The sequence below is a fragment of the Vigna unguiculata genome, chromosome 9 (assembly GCF_004118075.2).
Source record: "Vigna unguiculata cultivar IT97K-499-35 chromosome 9, ASM411807v1, whole genome shotgun sequence".
Lineage (NCBI taxonomy): Eukaryota > Viridiplantae > Streptophyta > Magnoliopsida > Fabales > Fabaceae > Vigna > Vigna unguiculata.
In genome coordinates, this window is record NC_040287.1 from 1,980,418 (window position 1) to 1,998,550 (window position 18,133).

General features: G+C 35.2%; 3 protein-coding genes and 1 long non-coding RNA gene across 7 annotated transcripts; 1 reads left to right on the forward strand and 3 right to left on the reverse strand.

Moving 5' to 3' along the window:
* Positions 1-2,784: 2,784 nt before the first annotated feature.
* Positions 2,785-4,686, reverse strand: LOC114164824 (rust resistance kinase Lr10-like). The gene has a single exon (XM_028049598.1). It carries the CDS (start codon positions 4,213-4,215, stop codon positions 2,857-2,859), a length of 1,359 nt encoding a protein of 452 aa, XP_027905399.1. The 5' UTR covers positions 4,216-4,686; the 3' UTR covers positions 2,785-2,856.
* Positions 4,687-5,095: 409 nt separating this feature from the next.
* Positions 5,096-7,374, reverse strand: LOC114164291 (rust resistance kinase Lr10-like). 2 transcript variants are annotated; one of them, XM_028048899.1, is made up of 2 exons: positions 7,287-7,374; positions 5,096-6,407 (listed from the first exon to the last, which is right to left on the reverse strand). In XM_028048899.1, exon 2 carries the CDS (start codon positions 6,374-6,376, stop codon positions 5,285-5,287), a length of 1,092 nt encoding a protein of 363 aa, XP_027904700.1. In that variant the 5' UTR covers positions 6,377-6,407; positions 7,287-7,374; the 3' UTR covers positions 5,096-5,284. The 2 variants fall into 2 exon arrangements, with proteins under 2 accessions (XP_027904700.1, XP_027904699.1); XM_028048898.1 differs by lacking the exon at positions 7,287-7,374 and adding an exon at positions 6,527-6,598.
* On the forward strand, positions 6,827-8,984 carry LOC114164292. Of its 3 annotated transcripts, none has more exons than XR_003599525.1 (4): positions 6,827-7,540; positions 7,658-7,723; positions 7,860-8,123; positions 8,785-8,984. It is a non-coding gene; the product is annotated as an uncharacterized LOC114164292 (long non-coding RNA). The 3 variants fall into 3 exon arrangements; XR_003599526.1 differs by having other exon boundaries at positions 7,860-8,063; XR_003599524.1 differs by having other exon boundaries at positions 7,860-8,984.
* Positions 8,985-10,142: 1,158 nt separating this feature from the next.
* LOC114164290 (adagio protein 1) lies at positions 10,143-17,636 on the reverse strand. Its single transcript, XM_028048897.1, has 2 exons — positions 17,132-17,636; positions 10,143-12,352 (listed from the first exon to the last, which is right to left on the reverse strand). The coding sequence occupies exons 1-2, from the start codon at positions 17,362-17,364 to the stop codon at positions 10,747-10,749; spliced, it is 1,839 nt and encodes a 612-aa protein (XP_027904698.1). The 5' UTR covers positions 17,365-17,636; the 3' UTR covers positions 10,143-10,746.
* Between the last annotated feature and the right edge of the window lie 497 nt (positions 17,637-18,133).

An 18,133-nucleotide genomic window follows, 5' to 3' on the forward strand; every position in this document is an offset into this window, starting at 1 on the left:
CTACAAGACAATTAACTTTCATAGATTCATATCGGTCAAAGAACGGATGCAAGTCGCCTGATAATTTATTTTATTTTTATTATGAAAACTACAAAAAATTTCATTAATGTCAGTGAAGCTACATTGGACTTCAAATTCTTTATTGGCTATTTGTATTATCACATTTAAAATACACTGATCTTTTGCATATTTTAGTTTTTTTATTTTTATTATTTGTTGAACAAAGAAATGCATAAAATTTTGTTTTTGATTAATTAAAAAAAAATAAGCTGACCTCAAAGTAAAAATATTAAAAATTAATGTTCCATAATTCCAATTTCCTAGTATATACCATTCTCCTATAGGGTACCTATAATAATATTCATTTTATGTTTGTAGAATATTCTACTCCACGAAATAACGACATAATAACAGTAACACATGATAAATTATAATTAGCCAGAAGAGATGAGAGCGACTAATGAAGCCAGTGAGAATTTTCATTGGAACGTTATCAGGAATCTCTTGTATGCTCATTTTTATTCCTCTTAACACTGTCAGATGCGTAAAAAGCAAGTAAAACTTTCTTAAAAAAGTTTTATATGCTTCTAGAGAAAACAAATATTTGTGTTAATGGACACAAGAATTTCTTCATTGAGTATTTGAAAATTTTATGGTTGGCGCTTTTGGCAAATGTTTAGGTTCAACCATTTACATACTAGTTTGGTTAAGTTGGCTCTCGTACCTCGTACTAAACGATTTTTAATGATATAGTTTGGATGAAACCTATAGAAGTTTCAACAATTAAGAAATGAAGAAAACAAAAACAAACTGTGGCATAGTACTTTGAAACTAACTAGCTAAATATCCATTAGAAGTAATAACTTGCTGACAGCCCGTGTATATATATAACAGGTTGAATTTAAAGGATAAATTCTTGTTTCCTGTCGCTTTTAGGTTCATTTTCCATTCACCAAATATATTGATGAATTATATCATGTTTCATATTCTGATTGGTGTTTGTGTCTAACCATGTGTTTACAATCTTTGTATTTTTAGTAAATATTAGGCTCTTCTGTTTAGGTTGGTGGTGGACTCATTTCTTATCCCTGTATTAGTAGACTGTTATATTATCTGATGGGGTGGGAACGTGAAGGTAATGTTTTTTGATTACAATAGGTTCAGAATGGAATTCTATCTGTATATGTGTTGTGTTGCTTAAGTCTTGTTTTGTTTTTGCATAGTAAAAACTTATCAGGATAGCAAGAATAATTATATTGACATGACTTGTTTTTTTTCTGGTATTGGAATCTACACTGGTGTGTGGTGTTCTGCTTATGATTCTATGCAGGATCCATACTGACATTAAAAGTGGTAGATCAAGTTCATGCTCTAGTCTCCTTTTTTATTATACGGTTTTCTTGTAATTTGGTGGACAACAGTCATAGGAGAGAAAGAAATATGGTTCAGATTTGTTCTTGTTGTTTTTTTCTTCTTCTTTTTCTTCCTACTTTGTTTTTTTTTTTTATTTGGGTTGGGGTAACCCTATTGTCCCTATATATATATATATATATATATATATATATATATATATATATATATATATATATATATTTGTTATTGCTGATAAAAAAACGATTTTTATGATCTAATTGGTCGAAGCATCTTTTAAGACTATCTATAACATAACCTATGGAGAGAGGTGAAGTTTTCTATGTTGATGACCCTTTGAGGAGCTTCGGATGAGACTGTGAAAGAGGATCAACATGAGAGTGAAGTAGCTAAAAGATCTAAATTGAATGAGAAAGCTGAAATGGGAGCTTTCCTAGACCATGTTGCAAGCTCCATATATAGATTATAAAATGTAAAATCTCTAGTCAAAATTTTGTTTCACTTGCTTGTTAAAAATGATAATACAGATGAAATTCCCTTACTTAAACATGTTGCAAATTTTTTAAATGACAAATCTTGGAGGGATGAATTATTTTTCAAGAATGGGAATGCATCAATTATAATGGAATCTTTTTCCTAAGAAAGTTATACCAAAAGGTACTCCAAATTCGGGTATTTTTTACTCCAAAGGAGGTTATGTTTACAATGCACAATAATGTGTCGTTAAAGTGTTTGTATATGCATATTCAATTTTAGTTGTGATTATAGGTGAAATGATTTAAATTCATAAAAATTATGATTCGACTGTGACTTGACTCAGTTACAATTCGTCAGTAATTGTTTCTTTGGAGGCTTTGATACTAATGGTTTCATCAAACACTTATCACTAAGCCAAAATCAATTATTCTTTCAAAGTACCACACTTTCTACTTAAAAGTCTTATAGTTGAAATGTTACAATTGGATTGTCACTTGAGCGCACTTGATTAGTTTTCATTTGAGATGATCACTGTTCGTACAAGTGTTAGAATTTTGGATCACATATATATTATTTAAATGTGTTAGAGTCATTATGTTCTCGATCAAAATTATAAAGTTATATTAATATTAAGTTTAATACTAAAGGCATAATTAGGAGATTGAGCGCTCTTGATTAGTTTTCATGTGAGATGATTAGTTTTCAAATTATTGCTATTATAAAATTTACCAGTCTGGTAGTATAACCATAACTCATTTTATTTACTAATCAGTGCAACATGATGTTGCAGAGTCATGTGCTCCATTTTTTGTCACTATATAGCTTCACTTCTGAGACAACAAAGTTGTTTTTATAACTCTAAACAGTTTAGGGACAAAAGGAGAAGAACATTCTCACCTTAAATCATGACATGTATATGAAATGGATACATTTGAATTCACCAAAGTAGAATATTTAACAATTTATTCATCCCATGGAAAACTTTCATCAAACAGCATATTTCATCCATCACAAAGTGGCAGGGGCTATTTCAATCTCATACTTGCTCATTATAGGAGTAGAACGTAGCATGTTGGAGTCAGTTACCATAATAGAACCAGACAAAGTAGTTGTTGTATAAGTCTGTGATTCTTGAACTGGATGTGCAATGAAAATCTCACCCATCATGTGCTGAAATGGGTTCATAGGTTCTGGAATTTCCACTGAGCCTTCCAGCATTTTCACCACAAGACCTATTACAGGCCTGAATTCTGGCCTATATTGCACACACCACAAAGCTACCTTAGCCATTCTTTCTGCAATGTCTCTACTTTTCTGCTCTATCCCACACTTTATTATTAACTCCCCCAGTTTTCCAGTGTCAAATTTTTTCCAAACCAACATTGGAAACCACTCTTCACTTTCAGCAAGTTCCTCAACAGTGTTTCTTCTCCTGCCAATGATTTTAAATAGCAGTACTCCAAAACTATAAACATCACACTTGTGAGTCACAGGAAAATTAGGAATCCAAAGTTCTGGTGCAGCATAACCAGGAGTTCCTCTACCCTTTGTCAAGGTCAGATGAGTATTTTCCCTGTTGCAGAGCTTGGCTAAGCCAAAATCAGCAACTTTAGGGTTGAAATTCCCATCCAAGAGAATATTTTCTGGTTTTATGTCATAATGGACTATTCTTTGTTGGCACTCTTCATGCAGATAAGCTATTCCTCTGGCTGTACCAACTGCAATCTCATGAAGCTTTTCATATCCTAAGTTGTTTGTGTCATTCACCAAATACCTGTCAAGAGAGCCATTTCCCATGTACTCATAAACCAGTGCTATCATATTTCTTTCAAAGCAAAATCCATAGAGCCTAACCAGATTGAAATGATGAATTCTTCCAATTGTTCCTACTTCTGCCTTGAACTGCTCTTCAATTTTTTTGTCTGAACTCCCATTTAGAACCTTCACAGCCACCACTGTTCCATTACTGAAAACTCCCTTGTAAACAGATCCATAACTTCCTGACCCCAACAAGTTAGAGAAGTTATCTGTTGCAATCCTTAGCTGCTGATCGGTGAACCTCGTTGGTTTCTCTCTTCCCATGTCATTCAGAAATTTATCCATGGTCAGTGTCAGAAATTCCGAATCTGCACTTAATCTGTTACGAACCTGTTGTCTTTTCTGACACACATAAATCAGAATACCTACCTTCACTACTATTGAAAGCACAACTGAAACAAAACGCTGAGTTAGAAATCTTGTGACAGAATAAAAAAACAAACACAGAATATTAGAATGAGATGAAAACAAAAATACATCTAAGGTTTGAATCCTACCGACGAAGACTAAAGCCGCAACTTCAAATTTATTGAAGATGAGTGTTGACATTAGAGAAGAGATAAGAATTTTAATACACCAAAGTAATGATGAGGAACAACATATAGTATCTAAATTTATACGAAAAATCCAATGTTTTCACCGAAGAAAACCTTCCTAGTACAATTCTCCCAGGCTGGCTTCACTTTTTATACATAAAAACGACATATTAGCAGTAAACATAAGAAAGGGTCCTCAGAGAAAATTTTCTGTTCTTTCCTTGCAAATGTTATTTCAGTATCTAATTTTTAATCAATATTTGTTTGATTGATAGTGATGTTTAGCCTTGTGTAGTTCAAGTATCCATTGGAGGAGTATCACCACCTTGTATTGAAATAGACAAGTTGAACAGTATATAAATTGAGAATGTTATAGATCAATAAACTTTTTGCCTTAACTTTTTCTTTCGATAAAAATATCTATATACATATAACAAAGAAGACTCTAAAACTTATTAGCTTAAGAATTTGAGTTGAAATGATATCAATGTTATCAATCCCTTGTTTGAATTTGACTCATGTCTTGTTGATGATAAACCTTCCAAAATTTTCCTCAAAATGTCCATCAATTGTATGGAAACCAATTATATCAACATTAATTAGAAAAACTCTTACAAATAAACACCAATTGAGAAATATGAAGGATTTCAGACATTTTATTCTTTTTAAGTAAAATTTTACTTTAAAAAACTACATATCTATTATTATTAACATTTCTATTTTTATTTTCTAACCTGTAAGTATTTAAAATAAGAGATAAGAACTAAATAAACTAAGTATTTATTTTCTTATCATACCAAACTATGTTTTGCAAGCTAATCTTATTCTTAAATCTATACTTTGGTATGATAAAAACTAAATAAACTGGGAAACTGTTTTTGATTGCTATGATATGCATGGAGAAAAGGCTAACAGTTTGCTTCACTTGTATACATACATAGCAGTTCACTCATAAAAAGTTCAGAGGAAAATTGAAAAGAACAGTATGGTAAAAGAAACCAAAATAGTACACATGAACAGTTACTTTCAACAGAATCAAAGAAGCAGAAAGGAAAATATTCTACACATCATTTAATACTCCATCAAGTAGTAGCATGTACAATGCTAGAGTCAGTTAAAACAACAGAAGAACCACCAGTATCTGTTGTATGAGCAGAGAAATTCCCATCCATAAAGTGCTGAAATGGGTTCAAAGGTTTTGGAACTTCCACTGAACCTTCCAACATTTTTACCACATCACTCATCACAGGCCTTGAATCAGGCCTATACTGAACACACAACAGAGCAACACTAACCATTCTCTCAGCTATCTCCTCATCTTTCTCCTCTATTCCACATGCTATTATCAACCCCTTCAACTCTCCACCATCAATTTTTTTCCACACAAACATTGGAAACCACTCTTGGCTTTCAACAACTTCAACATCAAGGTTTCTCCTCCTCCCTATGATTTCAAACAACAGCATTCCAAAGCTGTAAACATCACACTTGTGAGTCACAGGAAAATTTGGCATCCAGAGTTCTGGTGCAGCATAACCAGGAGTCCCCCTTCCCCTTGTCATGGTTAGATGAGTATTTTCTCTATTGCAAAGCTTGGCCAAACCAAAATCAGCAACTTTAGGATTGAAGCTTCCATCCAACAGAATATTTCCTGGTTTGATGTCATAGTGTATTATTCTCTGTTGGCACTCTTCATGCAAATAAGCAATTCCTTTGGCTGTCCCAACTGCAACCTCATGAAGCCTTTCAAATCCTATGACATTGTTTTGGTTAAAAAGATACTTGTCAAGAGAACCATTCCCCATGAATTCATAAACCAGTGCTATCAGGTTTCTTTCGAAGCAAAATCCATATAGCCGAACCAGATTGAAGTGATGAATTTTGCCTATTGTTCCCACTTCAGCCATAAACTGCTCCTCGTTTCTCTTGTCTGAACGCCCATGTAGAACCTTCACAGCCACAATGGTTCCATCGCTAAAAATTCCCTTATAGACTGATCCAAAACCTCCTGACCCCAACAAGTAAGAGTAGTTATCAGTTGCAATCCTTAGATGTTGGTCATTGAACCTGGTTGGCTTCTCTCTTTCCATATCATTCAAAAATCTATCCATGGCAAGTGTCATAAATCGTGACTCTGGAGTAAGCACTCCTGGGGGCATTTGGGTTTTAGCCATATCAAAATACAGAATACTACAAAAAAGACCCCTGCGATATTTTAGCACAGTTTAGTCAGAAACTGTAATAATATATGTGTTACTGTTCAGGCTTAATCAACAAAAATCAGAAGTATGAAAACAACAACATATGACAAGTTAAAATCATACCAATGACGATGATAAGAATGGTTGACATGAAAGAAAGATGAGTTGGCAGGAGTAGAATGAAAGTGAGGAACAAGTTGGAAGAAAAGGAAAAGGTAATGTAATTTATTTGCAGAAAGTCTTGGCATTATTGAAACAAGGAACCACGTGGCCGTTCCACCATTTAGATGTGACGTGATGCCGCGGAAATTCATGATTGATTGATTGAGTTAGGCCCCAAATGGACCAAATACTACGTTTTATATGTCTACTTTCCTTTTACATGAGGCAAAAAATTAAAATTATAGCTGAGGCAATAGGAGGTGGATTGAGTTGAGTACAACACAGAGGAGAGATGGAAATGCAAAGAATTTGATACATAAATTAATAGTTGACATGGAAAAAGTGATATAGCAATGAGATAAAGTATTTCCAAATGGAAGCAGGGAAATTTTGCCTATTTCGAAATTCCACAGAAAATTTTAAAAGAGTAAGGTATCATGTTCGATTCAATTTTGGAAGAGACTTCAAGTCCTACTCATTCACTCGTTTCCTTTGGCCTGGTGTGATTTTGAATTTAATGTTATGTTTGGATCCACCGAAGAAGTACTGTTCACGGAGATACAAAGATAGAAAGTACTGTTCACAGAGATACATAGACAGAAAAACAGATGTGGAGCATGTTTGGTTCAGATGATTTGTATCTAATTGTAAATGCTAATTTACGAATTTACGAATGATGTTGTCCATCAACTCAAGAGATACGCAAGAAAAATCAAATCACCTCGTTTATGTAATTTAATCATTACTCTGATGCTCCTTTTTCTTGCACTCTCTCTTCTTCTCCTTTGCAAAATACACTGAACACATATATATTCTACTCCTGCGTTTTATCTCTCTTTGCCTCACCATCACTCTCTACACAGTACCCTTGATCACTCTCCATCTAAAACCCTTCTTTGCATCTGGAACAAATTCTGGAAGAGTGACTTCAACAGAGCCTCCTGCTATTTCCACTCTCAGCTCCCCTCCTTCTAGGTAAGTCTCCATTTCCGTTTTCGGGTTCAATTCCAGCTTAAGCTCAAAATTCTGTGTTTGTTATGGGTTTAATCAAGGATTCCTTCTTTCTCTATGACTTGGTGATGAATTCTTTAGGTTGAACTAAAGGTTTCTGCATCGACTATCTGAGGTTGATTTCACCAAAGCATTAACCAAAAAAAGGTAAGGGAAGCTAACCTCCTGCTCAATTTTCGGATAAAAATTGTCATAGAGAACTTGGGTTGCATGATTCTGTGTTTGATTGATGCTTGGGATCATTTGTGTGTGATGAATTGTGTGGTTTTGCATGTGAAAACAGGTTGAGATTCAGATGGTTTCGTCCAGGCGAGCAGCTCTTGCCTAAGCGAAAATACTAGAAATTCACCCGTATTGTTGCGTGAGGTCTCGCCTAGGCGAACTGGTTCCGCTTGAGCGAGAGTCACTCTCGTCTAAGCGAAACAGCTTAGCCTGAGCGAGAATTCGCTCAAATTTGGAGTTGCTCTTTTTTTGGGGTCTCGCCCAGGTGAGAGTGACTCGCCTAAGTATGACAACTCTCTAGCTTAGGCGAGATTCTCTAGCTTGAGTGAGTTTCACTGCAGAATTTAATTATTTCTCTGTTTTAAATTAAATGAAGCTATACTAAGTGAATTGATGTGATATTTGTTCATTCTCTGCTTGAGTTTTTATGAATGATAGTATACGTGATGAAATTGTGTGGATTTGGTTCATCAGAGAATGTGATTGAATTAGGATTTTAAGGAAAATTCTAAAAAGGAAGGTTTTTGTGAATATAAGGACATGAGGACTCAGTTTTAGTGGTATCCTAACGCTTTAATAACCATTAAGACTCATATAGAGTATAATGGATTATGTCAGGAGGAGTAGCAGGAGGTCCTAGTCTATGGACTCGATCTGTCATAGACACGAAGGGGACTTACCCTGGGAGTGGTTGGATGATAACCCCTTGTGCCCAAAACTCTGCAGAGTTTGGGAACTGTCACATGTGTAAGCCACCAAGAGCTCCAATGTCTCTTACATAATCCGGATATTGAGTCTAGAGTCATGTATATGTGCGGTGGTTGTGGTGGTTGAATAATTCTGATAAATGTGATAAGCCTTGATTGATGTCTATTTAATAAGTTACATGAATTGTCTTAATTAAGTTAGCTTACCCTTCTTACATATGTTTGCTCTTTTGTGTCTTTTCTCCTTTGCAATGATCGCCTACAATTTGGTGTGAGCAGATAAAAGTGCAGGTAAAGATACACCTCTCATGGACAGGGGTTGATTTGTGGCATGAGCATTTCCAACAATAGTATTTACTCCATGTTTTGCTTAGGTGTGAGGTGTTATATAACCCTTTCTTAGTATAGGCTGTGATTATATACAGTACATGTATGATTATTTTTGGATGACCGTATTGATATTTTATACCAATCTATTCCTATCATATGCTTTTAATTATCATAATATAATGTTTTGTTTGATAGTATAAAAACTATTAAAACGGAATGTTACAATTACAAGTTAACTTTTTATTTATTTATTTAATGAATAATAATATTAACAATAATAATATAATATAATAACAAAATTAATATAATTAGAAATAAATTTAAATTTTCTAATTTCAAATAATAACTTTTCGATTTCATTTTAACGTTATTTTAACTAAAATTTAAATTTATTATCATGAAAGATAAAATTATAATCATACAAGTTTATCTATTAAAAATAAAAATTAAATAAATATTATCAATTATATTATACACTAAAAATTTTCATTCACATCCACTTAAATCACAATATATTTTTTTTAATCCAAACAATCAAATATTCATCTACAAATTAATACAAATCCACTCTCAAATTCATGACTGAATCCAAACGCATCATAAATATCAAAAGTACGCATTCACAGGAGGTCGAAAATTACATAAGGTCAACACTTAATGTTCTGTTGTACCTCAAAAATACAAAAAATGGAAATAAAAAATAAGAAAAAGAAACTAGTAAAAAAACAAATCAATTACTCACGTCGAGGAGATCAACTTTATTTATAAAAACAATATCCAAAATCTAAAATTATTTAATATTTAAATCAAAAATAAACTTTTTATAAACAATATAAAAAAGTATAAAAACAACTAATTCATAAATTTAAGTTTGACTGATATTTCATTACCCTTCATAAGGCATATTGTAATAACGTTCACGTCAAATTGTACCAATCACCCTCAAAACATGTTCTTCCATCACAGTCGATCCTGTATACTGTTAACCAGCCCAACATATTACATTGAGAACATTAGTTCTACGCCTAATAGAAATAATGATTTCATTGAGTAAAATTAATTTCCAGCAGAAGATCCATCAAATATAGATTGTCTTTTTTAACATCATTGTGAGAAAAATATGAACCAAATAAATCCATACTAATATTTAACTCCTCTGAGTAAAGACCGTTAACCTAAAAGATATTAGGATTTGATAGGTTCACTTTGACTAAAAATATATTGATTTATCAAGGCACACGGAATATTCACAGCAGCACCATGAAAAACACAAGAGTTTGGTAGAACATACAACCAGAAAAATAATACACCATACAAATGTTACCATACTCCATATTATAACAAGGGAAAATAAGTACAAACTGCAGGGTTCCCTACCTTATACACCTGTTTGCAGTGTCACAGACCATTACAACAAATTATGACCATGTCAGCAGACCTGTTCAAAAGCATAAAACAAGTAGAGACTTCCATTACATACACAGACCTAATTATATTACTATAAACATTACATTTCTTTTTTTCTATCCTTTGTCATGGTTCAAATTACATAAGTTGAACATAGCAACAGATGGGAAAATCAAGTGAGCTACAACCTAATATATTACCTACTTGTAATCAGACACTAATAATCTATTCAAGAAGAATAATTCATTGTGCATACTGAAGGGCAAAGTCTCACACAACCTCAAAAAAACCAAACATGGTATTGTGTCACTCATTGAAAAGTTCTCGAGCCAGAACCAACCACAAAATAAAATGCAACGTAGAAACAACTTAATACACAAATGTTCTGACCAGAGCAGTGCTTGTCAAGAGTTTTCAGTGACCAACACAAACATTTTCCGCCTTAAAATGATTTCATGATTTTAGCATTCCCCTCACAGCAGCATGCCCGTTTATTGACTGAATTTAGATGACAGAACTTGCCAAGGAAAGTTCATGGAGCTCACTTAGCATCCATTCCTCCCCGGTTTGACCACCTAATACAATAGCTCTTGTCCCTCCAACAACACATGTACTATGTCCCCAAGCAAATCTTGGAGGGCGCCCAGGTACATTTAAGATTCTCCATGTAGGCTTCTCGTCAGTCGGGTCTAGTATGTAAAGCTGGGAAGCAGAATGAAGGCCTGCAACAGACCCACCAAATATAAGAATTCTCCCACCTGGAAGGCTCACAGCCACATGATCAAGTCTAGGAGGAGGAGCTATGCCTCCTGGATTTCCAGCACCTGGCATTCCACTTCCCGTTACACACCTCCAACATGGCTCCTCCTCACTCAAATCCATTGTGAATACATCACTGGAGCGAAATCGCAAGGGCCCACTCTTGGCCAGACCCCCAAACATCAGTATTTTCCTACCACCATAAACAGATAGTGTGTGACCCAGCCGCGAAGGTGGAGTCCATGATACAGGTATCTCTCTCCAGACAGGCTTCTCCATTGAAAGATCAAGAAGGAAAGTATCACTCAAGAGTACACCAGAATCAGCACAGCCACCAGAAACTATCAACTTAGTACCATCAAGGGTACAGGAGCTATGCCAAGATCTCGGAAGTGGGGGTGCCAGTCCAGAGATTTCACGCCAAGTTGGAGGCTTTGCATCCAGGTCCAGAACAAACACATCATTGAGCAAGCCCTGCCTTCCACAGCCTCCAAATACAACCAAACGAGAACCATTAACACAAGAAAGTGTGTGACCCCACCGACCCGGGGGAGGAGAACTCACCTGGACATGCTGCCACTCCGGATTACTTGAGTTGAGATCCAGTACAAAGGTATCATTCATAGGTTGCATGTTAACCCCTTCACCACCAAATAAGACAACCCTATTACCAACTGCACAAGCACTAAAATTACATCGTGAAGGTTCAACAGCCCCTCCAACAGTCAGTTTCCTCCATGCTGCTGCTTCAAGAGTGGTCAGTTCTCTTGCTAGACGCCCCCATCCAAGTCTCCTTGCACCAGGCACAGTCTCTAAAACACGTGTAGTCTCACTGCCCCATGCATTTTGACACACCATTCTCCAAAGATCTTCATTTTTTGTTAGCTCATACAATCGCCTACAAACAGAGCCAACTGATGCAATATCTCTTGGGGTTAAGCGAGCAAGTATCTTGAGAGACAATACCTCATCACTTAACTGCAATATCCCACAAAGTCCACGAGTAACATTTCGGTCCCCTACTGGAAGAGGATTCAACGAGGAAAGCACAGATTGAAACCGATCTGATGATTTTGTAGATTCCTTAAATGTAGAACCCGGAAGGGGACCAAGATCAATGTTTGCCTCTGTGAAGAACTGGATTCCAATGACATGAGTAATCTCATCATCTCCAAATATAGGCGTCAGACGCAATCTGTTCATAAGTGGAGATCCATCTTTCCTAAAGTTCAGCAACTCACCTTGGAATTCAACCCCTTCATCAAGGCATCTCCTAATCTCTGAAACAACAGTTGAGTCCACCAATGGATGCCTTCTCTTAGCAAATGGACCTCGACACTGCAAGAACCGGCTGGAAAATAATTTAAATGATTAGAACAAAGCCACATTGAATTAGAAAACCTAGCAGTACAGACTCAGCAAACACATGTCATAAAGGGCCAGCATGTAGTGCATGATCTTTTGCCTTCTTTTTCCCAGTTATGTATTGCACATGTCACTCATTCTACTTCCTCAAGCAAATTCCTTCAATTTAATACAATAAAGATACAGGTATGTCTACACGAGACACTAATGCACATCAGTCCCAATGAGCTACATCCCCAGAGTGGAGTCCATGTAGTGAGTTTTTAACACCCCAGCTTAGCCATTCTTAGCATGTCTATGCAAACATATGAAATAATAGTTGCTGGTACGATAAGAGTGAGGAAATCAATAACCGAATAATAATTATCAAGAAACTACATCTATTTCTTAGCTTTGAATCTTGAGATTCACCTTAATGATAAAGAATAAGACAAGATAAACCCAACAGTCATAAATATCCACATCCTCGTCACAATAAAAACATTGAAAAGAAAAAATAACCATAATGAACTCCTTTCAGAACTGATATTTGCAATTCACACAATTAAACACATTATCATGCAATACCTAAAGTAACATTCTTAGCAAAATTCTAATATGACTTCTGTTAGTCTAGAAGCCTAACCCACAAATCGCTTGCATTGAAAGATATTTTGAAATGGAAAACCAAAATATGCACTTCTAGTAGATTATCATAATTATCATTATACCATATAGCTATATTTGCATACGTGCTCTCACCTAAACAGACCAGAAGTCAGTCCAGAGTCTAGACTCTATCCATACTTCCATTTTCAAACTAAACCAACAAAGCATCAAATTTAAGTGTTTTCTTATTCATCATTAAGCCGACCAACGACCCTAAATTTTCTAAGAGTTAGCCAGTTATAGAAGCTTAAATCGAGACACTTCTTTCCTACATCACCCATTGGAAAGAAGAAGGCTCTTTGATCAACACACTTCCCGCGTCTAAAAACTTATTCACAAGTGGCTGTCAACATAAAAATGTCAAACAAACAAAAATTAAAGACAGCAAGAGTTCTCTCTAAAAGTTACAGCCATATAAGCTCACAAATGACTATTGTAATTACCCTGTATTTTGCTTTTGCACTTGATCTTGTTACGACATTTTGTTTCGTACTTCTCCATGATATTAAATTACAACCAACGAAGACACAATATCCTAAAGTGGAACGTCTATCTCTTGGTGACCCTATCCAGTTGTCATAAGAATGCCCAACAAGCTGAGTATCTTCATAATATATAAATAAATATAAACCTTATCTTAAAAACCATTTTTTTAAGGTTGAGTTAGACTTAGAGTTCACTTTATAAGACTATATGTCAATATATCAACTTATATTTCATGTAGATTGAAGCAAAATGATGCGAAAACAAGTAATATTATAATCAATTGGAGGAAGTTAAAAGTAATCATTTGATATTTGACCCCCAACCCTCAAAACTCATCCCTAAACCCAAAAAACAGCCAATTTAGAAGAATCATAAAATAGAACATTCAAAGAAAGTTGTCTTTGAGTGTAGAGGCTGACACCTTAAATAGCGCTATGAAGAGACTCCAACCAGAAGCGGGTACTTTCTTGGTGGAGGGCAAAGTGGAGACTATAGAAAAAGACACTGTTTTGGCAAGTTCTCCCAGGGGATTATTACTCACATGTGGAGTGCAAGTGCCCAAAATGATGTTGATAATCTTTCACAAAACCTATCTACTTTATATTGGCCAGTTTGACCAGGGAATTATTACTCATAAGTAGTCCAAATTGTACATGACAACATTCCTTAAAGTAGCTCCAATCCAGTTTTGGTTCTTCTTGTTCCAGCTATCAAACCGAAATTACTTAGATATGAAATACAACCATTCTACCTTGTGATGAGTGCATGAATTAAAAACCAAGTAGGAGGCTAGAATGGAATTTATTTTTTTGTATTCGCCTATTTTAGACTTTTGTAATTGTTTCTATTTTTTTTTTAAATCAGAGACTTTTATCGAAATTATTTGTTAGCCAATTAGAGGGTTAAGGAAGGGAAGTGTTTGTCTACACCCTTCCCACCACACACTTTATATAAGGAAAGCTCGTGTACTCACCTTGACAACTTCAATAATAAAAGTATGTAAGTTCATATTTTGAGTGTGTCATATCTCAAATAGGGAGCCACCCCTCCTTTGCTTATCCTAGAGTGGCACTTCATAGCTTATCTCTTGTGTGTCGCATTAGTGGTTGATAAAAAAGAAAGTAGGAGTGTTTTCTCTTAGGACTACTTATCTTGTGAGCTAGGTCACAAGTGGCAAGTCTCCATATTTGCTTATCTCATGAGATTGAGTGGCACAAAGTTCTTCCCAATTCCTAGCATTATATTGATTTTTTCCATTTTCTTTATTATTTGGTGGAAATTCTTGGTAACAATTCGTCTTCATAGATCGTATGTTAGATCTTTATCACCTTGTGTCCAGAAGTTTGTTGATTTGTAAAAATGTCAGCATTTCAGCCCTCCTCGGGAATCTTCAACCATCCTAAGGGATCTTTATGGCCCTTTTATGGGAAATTCCATTTTGGAAATGCTCTAACCATGGAACCTCCACCCCCAGATGTGAATTTATTTTTTCTGTTTTTTGGACCTCCTGTATGTCCTTGATTACCATTGGTTGTTTCTCCAACTGATCCTTCAATTGTTCCTGGAATTATCACAGAAAGCCCAGTCATCTTTCTTCCTGTGTATATTGCCTAGCTACCTATGCTCCATGAAGTTATCTTACTAAGTTATGTGTCATTGGTGTTGTCGCTTCATACCAAATTGTTAACCTTCATATAGATCAAGTCACAAACCAATACCAGCAAGAATATTTACAGCAACCTATGGCAAAGAAAGAAGACAACTTGTCCTTGACAATGTTCCTCCGTGATTATCATATCAACTCAAGTTTTTTTCCGAAAATAATCTGTCAAGAATATATTCCAATCAGGTCTACCCTTTAAAAGGCGACAAAGATATTTCTAATAAATAGGATCATGGCATGACTAACAATTATCCTAATTGATAAAACCTTTAACAAACATTGAAAGCTTTAACTGTAGAAATTTAACACAGCCCACCATTTGAGCAAGTATCCCCAGTTTAAGTCATTCATAGCTCACAGTTACTCATCACTTCATGTATCAGATTTACATACTCAATTATATCATAATTGCCGTCCCATTTGAAGTTTGGACCATTGAGGATAAGTGTTCTGTTTTCTTAGGGGAGAGGGGGGGTTTATGTAAATATAAATAGGAAAAGAACATTAGTTGGTTAGTTAGTCAAATAATCTTAATTAGGATTTTTGTTGGGAAGATTACTATTAATAAAGATTATTATTGTATATTTTAACCATTGGAAAGATATAATAATAAAAGTACTTATTGATCTCTCAGTTTCTCTCTTGTATCTCTATCCTCTCTGTTTTGTTCTTCATCCCTCTTCTCTTCTTTCTTTCTCTCTATTTCTGTTTCTTTCTCTTTCCAACCTAAATCCCATATCAGCTACCTTCGTGCAGTTTAGGTTTTGTACAATTCAAACTACTTTTTTCATATTACATTCTACTTGCAATATAACATATCCGATCAAAAAACAGTGGCATCGAACAAGCCTTTAGCAAGAACAATTATCAAAAGAATAAGAGCAACTAGAAAAAGGGCATTTCAGCAGTCAGTTTCAATTTGCACAACCAAGCACACACTAGCAATTCAAAGTGAGATATAAGAATAAATTGCATAACCATATTCCCGAATATATGCATTTAAGATAATGCCACAAAATATCTGACTAATAAACAATTATAAGACAATTTTATATATGAAAGAAGTTGCGGTAAAAATCAACTAATTCTTACTCTTAGCTAAGTGAAATGCTTTCAATCCTACAGAACCAAAATCCCAGCACTAATAACTCCAATTCGAACTATGGGAAATAAAAAAGAAAAAAAAAACACCAGTGGCACTTTGGAGAACCACTTATTCTTCAACCTTTCCCAGGTTTGTGCTTCTTTATTTTCTCTATTGGAATTTATTTCCCATGAAAAGGGAGAAAATTTCAGGAAAATAAATGCCCAGACTTTCTTTTCATGATAAATTTTAGAAGGAAACACATCTCGTTATGTAGAGAAATATTTGGAAAAGTCTGCAGCGGAGACTCTCATCATATACACTATAATCTAAAAGAAAAGGAATAATAAATTTTAGGCTGGTCCTAATCATATTTGACACACTTTGTTCCTCGTTTAGCAAATTAACCAAAACACCAGTTCCATAGCCTGAACGGATTGTTGATTCATGTTTTAACAACTATGATACGTGGTGTAATGATTTCTTTCATGCAGACCATATAATTCGAACCTCACCACTTTCAATACCAATTTAATTTCCCAATCCCTAACCTGAACCAGTTCTCCACCGTACAACAACACAGTGCGGCACTCAACACAAAGGCTATCACGATAAAAGAAATACCAAACAGGAACACGTTCACTCCGTGATTAAATTACCATTTCACGACAAACAAATCCAAATCCCTTCATAAACCCCAAACACGCACAACACAATTCCAAATTCGAGCGACTACAGCATTCAGTACGATGAGCATCATATTACATCCCACCGTAACATTCCTCCATCTAAGTTCCAACGATTTCCTAGGGTTTCGAAGGAGGGCGAAAATGCGAAGCGAAAACCTAAACCTAAGGAGGAGAAATCTGGAGAGAGGCACTAACCAGTTGCGACCGAGAACTTCTTCTGCACGGTAGCCGGTGACCATCTCGAAAACGGCGTTGACGTATATGATAGGGTGGTCGGGCTCGAGCGCATCGGTGACGACAAAGCCGCAGGGCGCGGTTTGGAGGACGGGAAAGGGGAGGGGCCCGACGACGTCGTCATCGTCGTCGTTGAGGAGGAAGGAAACGGCGTCGTCGTCGCCGCTGAGATCGGAATTGCTGTCCCACTCCATTGAAGGGAAACGGAATCGCGGCGGACGTTGAAGTTCATCCCATGGGGCGCGCGTGGAGAAGGGAGCGGTGAGAATCGGAGAGAGTGCGTGTGAGAAGTGATGGTTGAAGGAGCGTTGCGTTACGTTGGTTAGTCGGTGTTGTTGAGAGAGTGGAAGAGTGGAATTCGATGATGAGATTGAGAAGGCATAAAACGAGTGGCGAGCAATTTAGCTGAGAAAGGGGTGAGTTGAGGTTGTTCCAGAAAAAAGAAAGTAGATGACGCTGTTCTTTTTATTTTTTGGTTTACTTAAATTTCTTTCTAACACTATGTTAGGGAGATGTGTCTTGGATCAATATTTAAAAAAAAAAAATGTTGATAATTGTCAGGAAAAGTAAAATGGTACAAATATCTTGTGGATTTTAAGGAAATAGTATAAAAATGTTGTAGATTTTAAAAACTTTTACACTAATGAATTAAAAGATTTAAAATAAATATGAATTTATAAGATATGAAAAATATTTAGAAGTTTTAAAAAATATTTAAAATTATAAAAATCAATAAAATTATAGTTTAGATAAGAAGAAAGTAAACTCAATACTTTTTTTATCCTTTTTTAGTTAAGTGGTTGAATTTCAAGTAATAAATAGTATATATGAATACTTTTAGAGAATAAATAGATTGATGAGTAGCAATTAAAGAAAGAATTTGGAAAGTCTCCTTGAGAAGAATTATTTGATTGTTCAAGTGATATTTATATATCATACTAGAAATGTCTCATTAAATCTGTC

Excerpts from the sequence above, each read along its gene's own strand:
- LOC114164291 (XM_028048899.1), bottom strand. The coding sequence starts at position 6,376 with ATGGCTAAAACCCAAATGCCCCCAGGAGTGCTTACTCCAGAGTCACGA.
- LOC114164290 (XM_028048897.1), bottom strand. The coding sequence starts at position 17,364 with ATGGAGTGGGACAGCAATTCCGATCTCAGCGGCGACGACGACGCCGTT. Across the intron at positions 12,353-17,131 it reads GAAGTTCTCGGTCGCAACTG|CCGGTTCTTGCAGTGTCGAG; the intron begins GTTAGTGCCTCT and ends ATTATTTTCCAG.
- LOC114164824 (XM_028049598.1), bottom strand. The coding sequence starts at position 4,215 with ATGTCAACACTCATCTTCAATAAATTTGAAGTTGCGGCTTTAGTCTTC.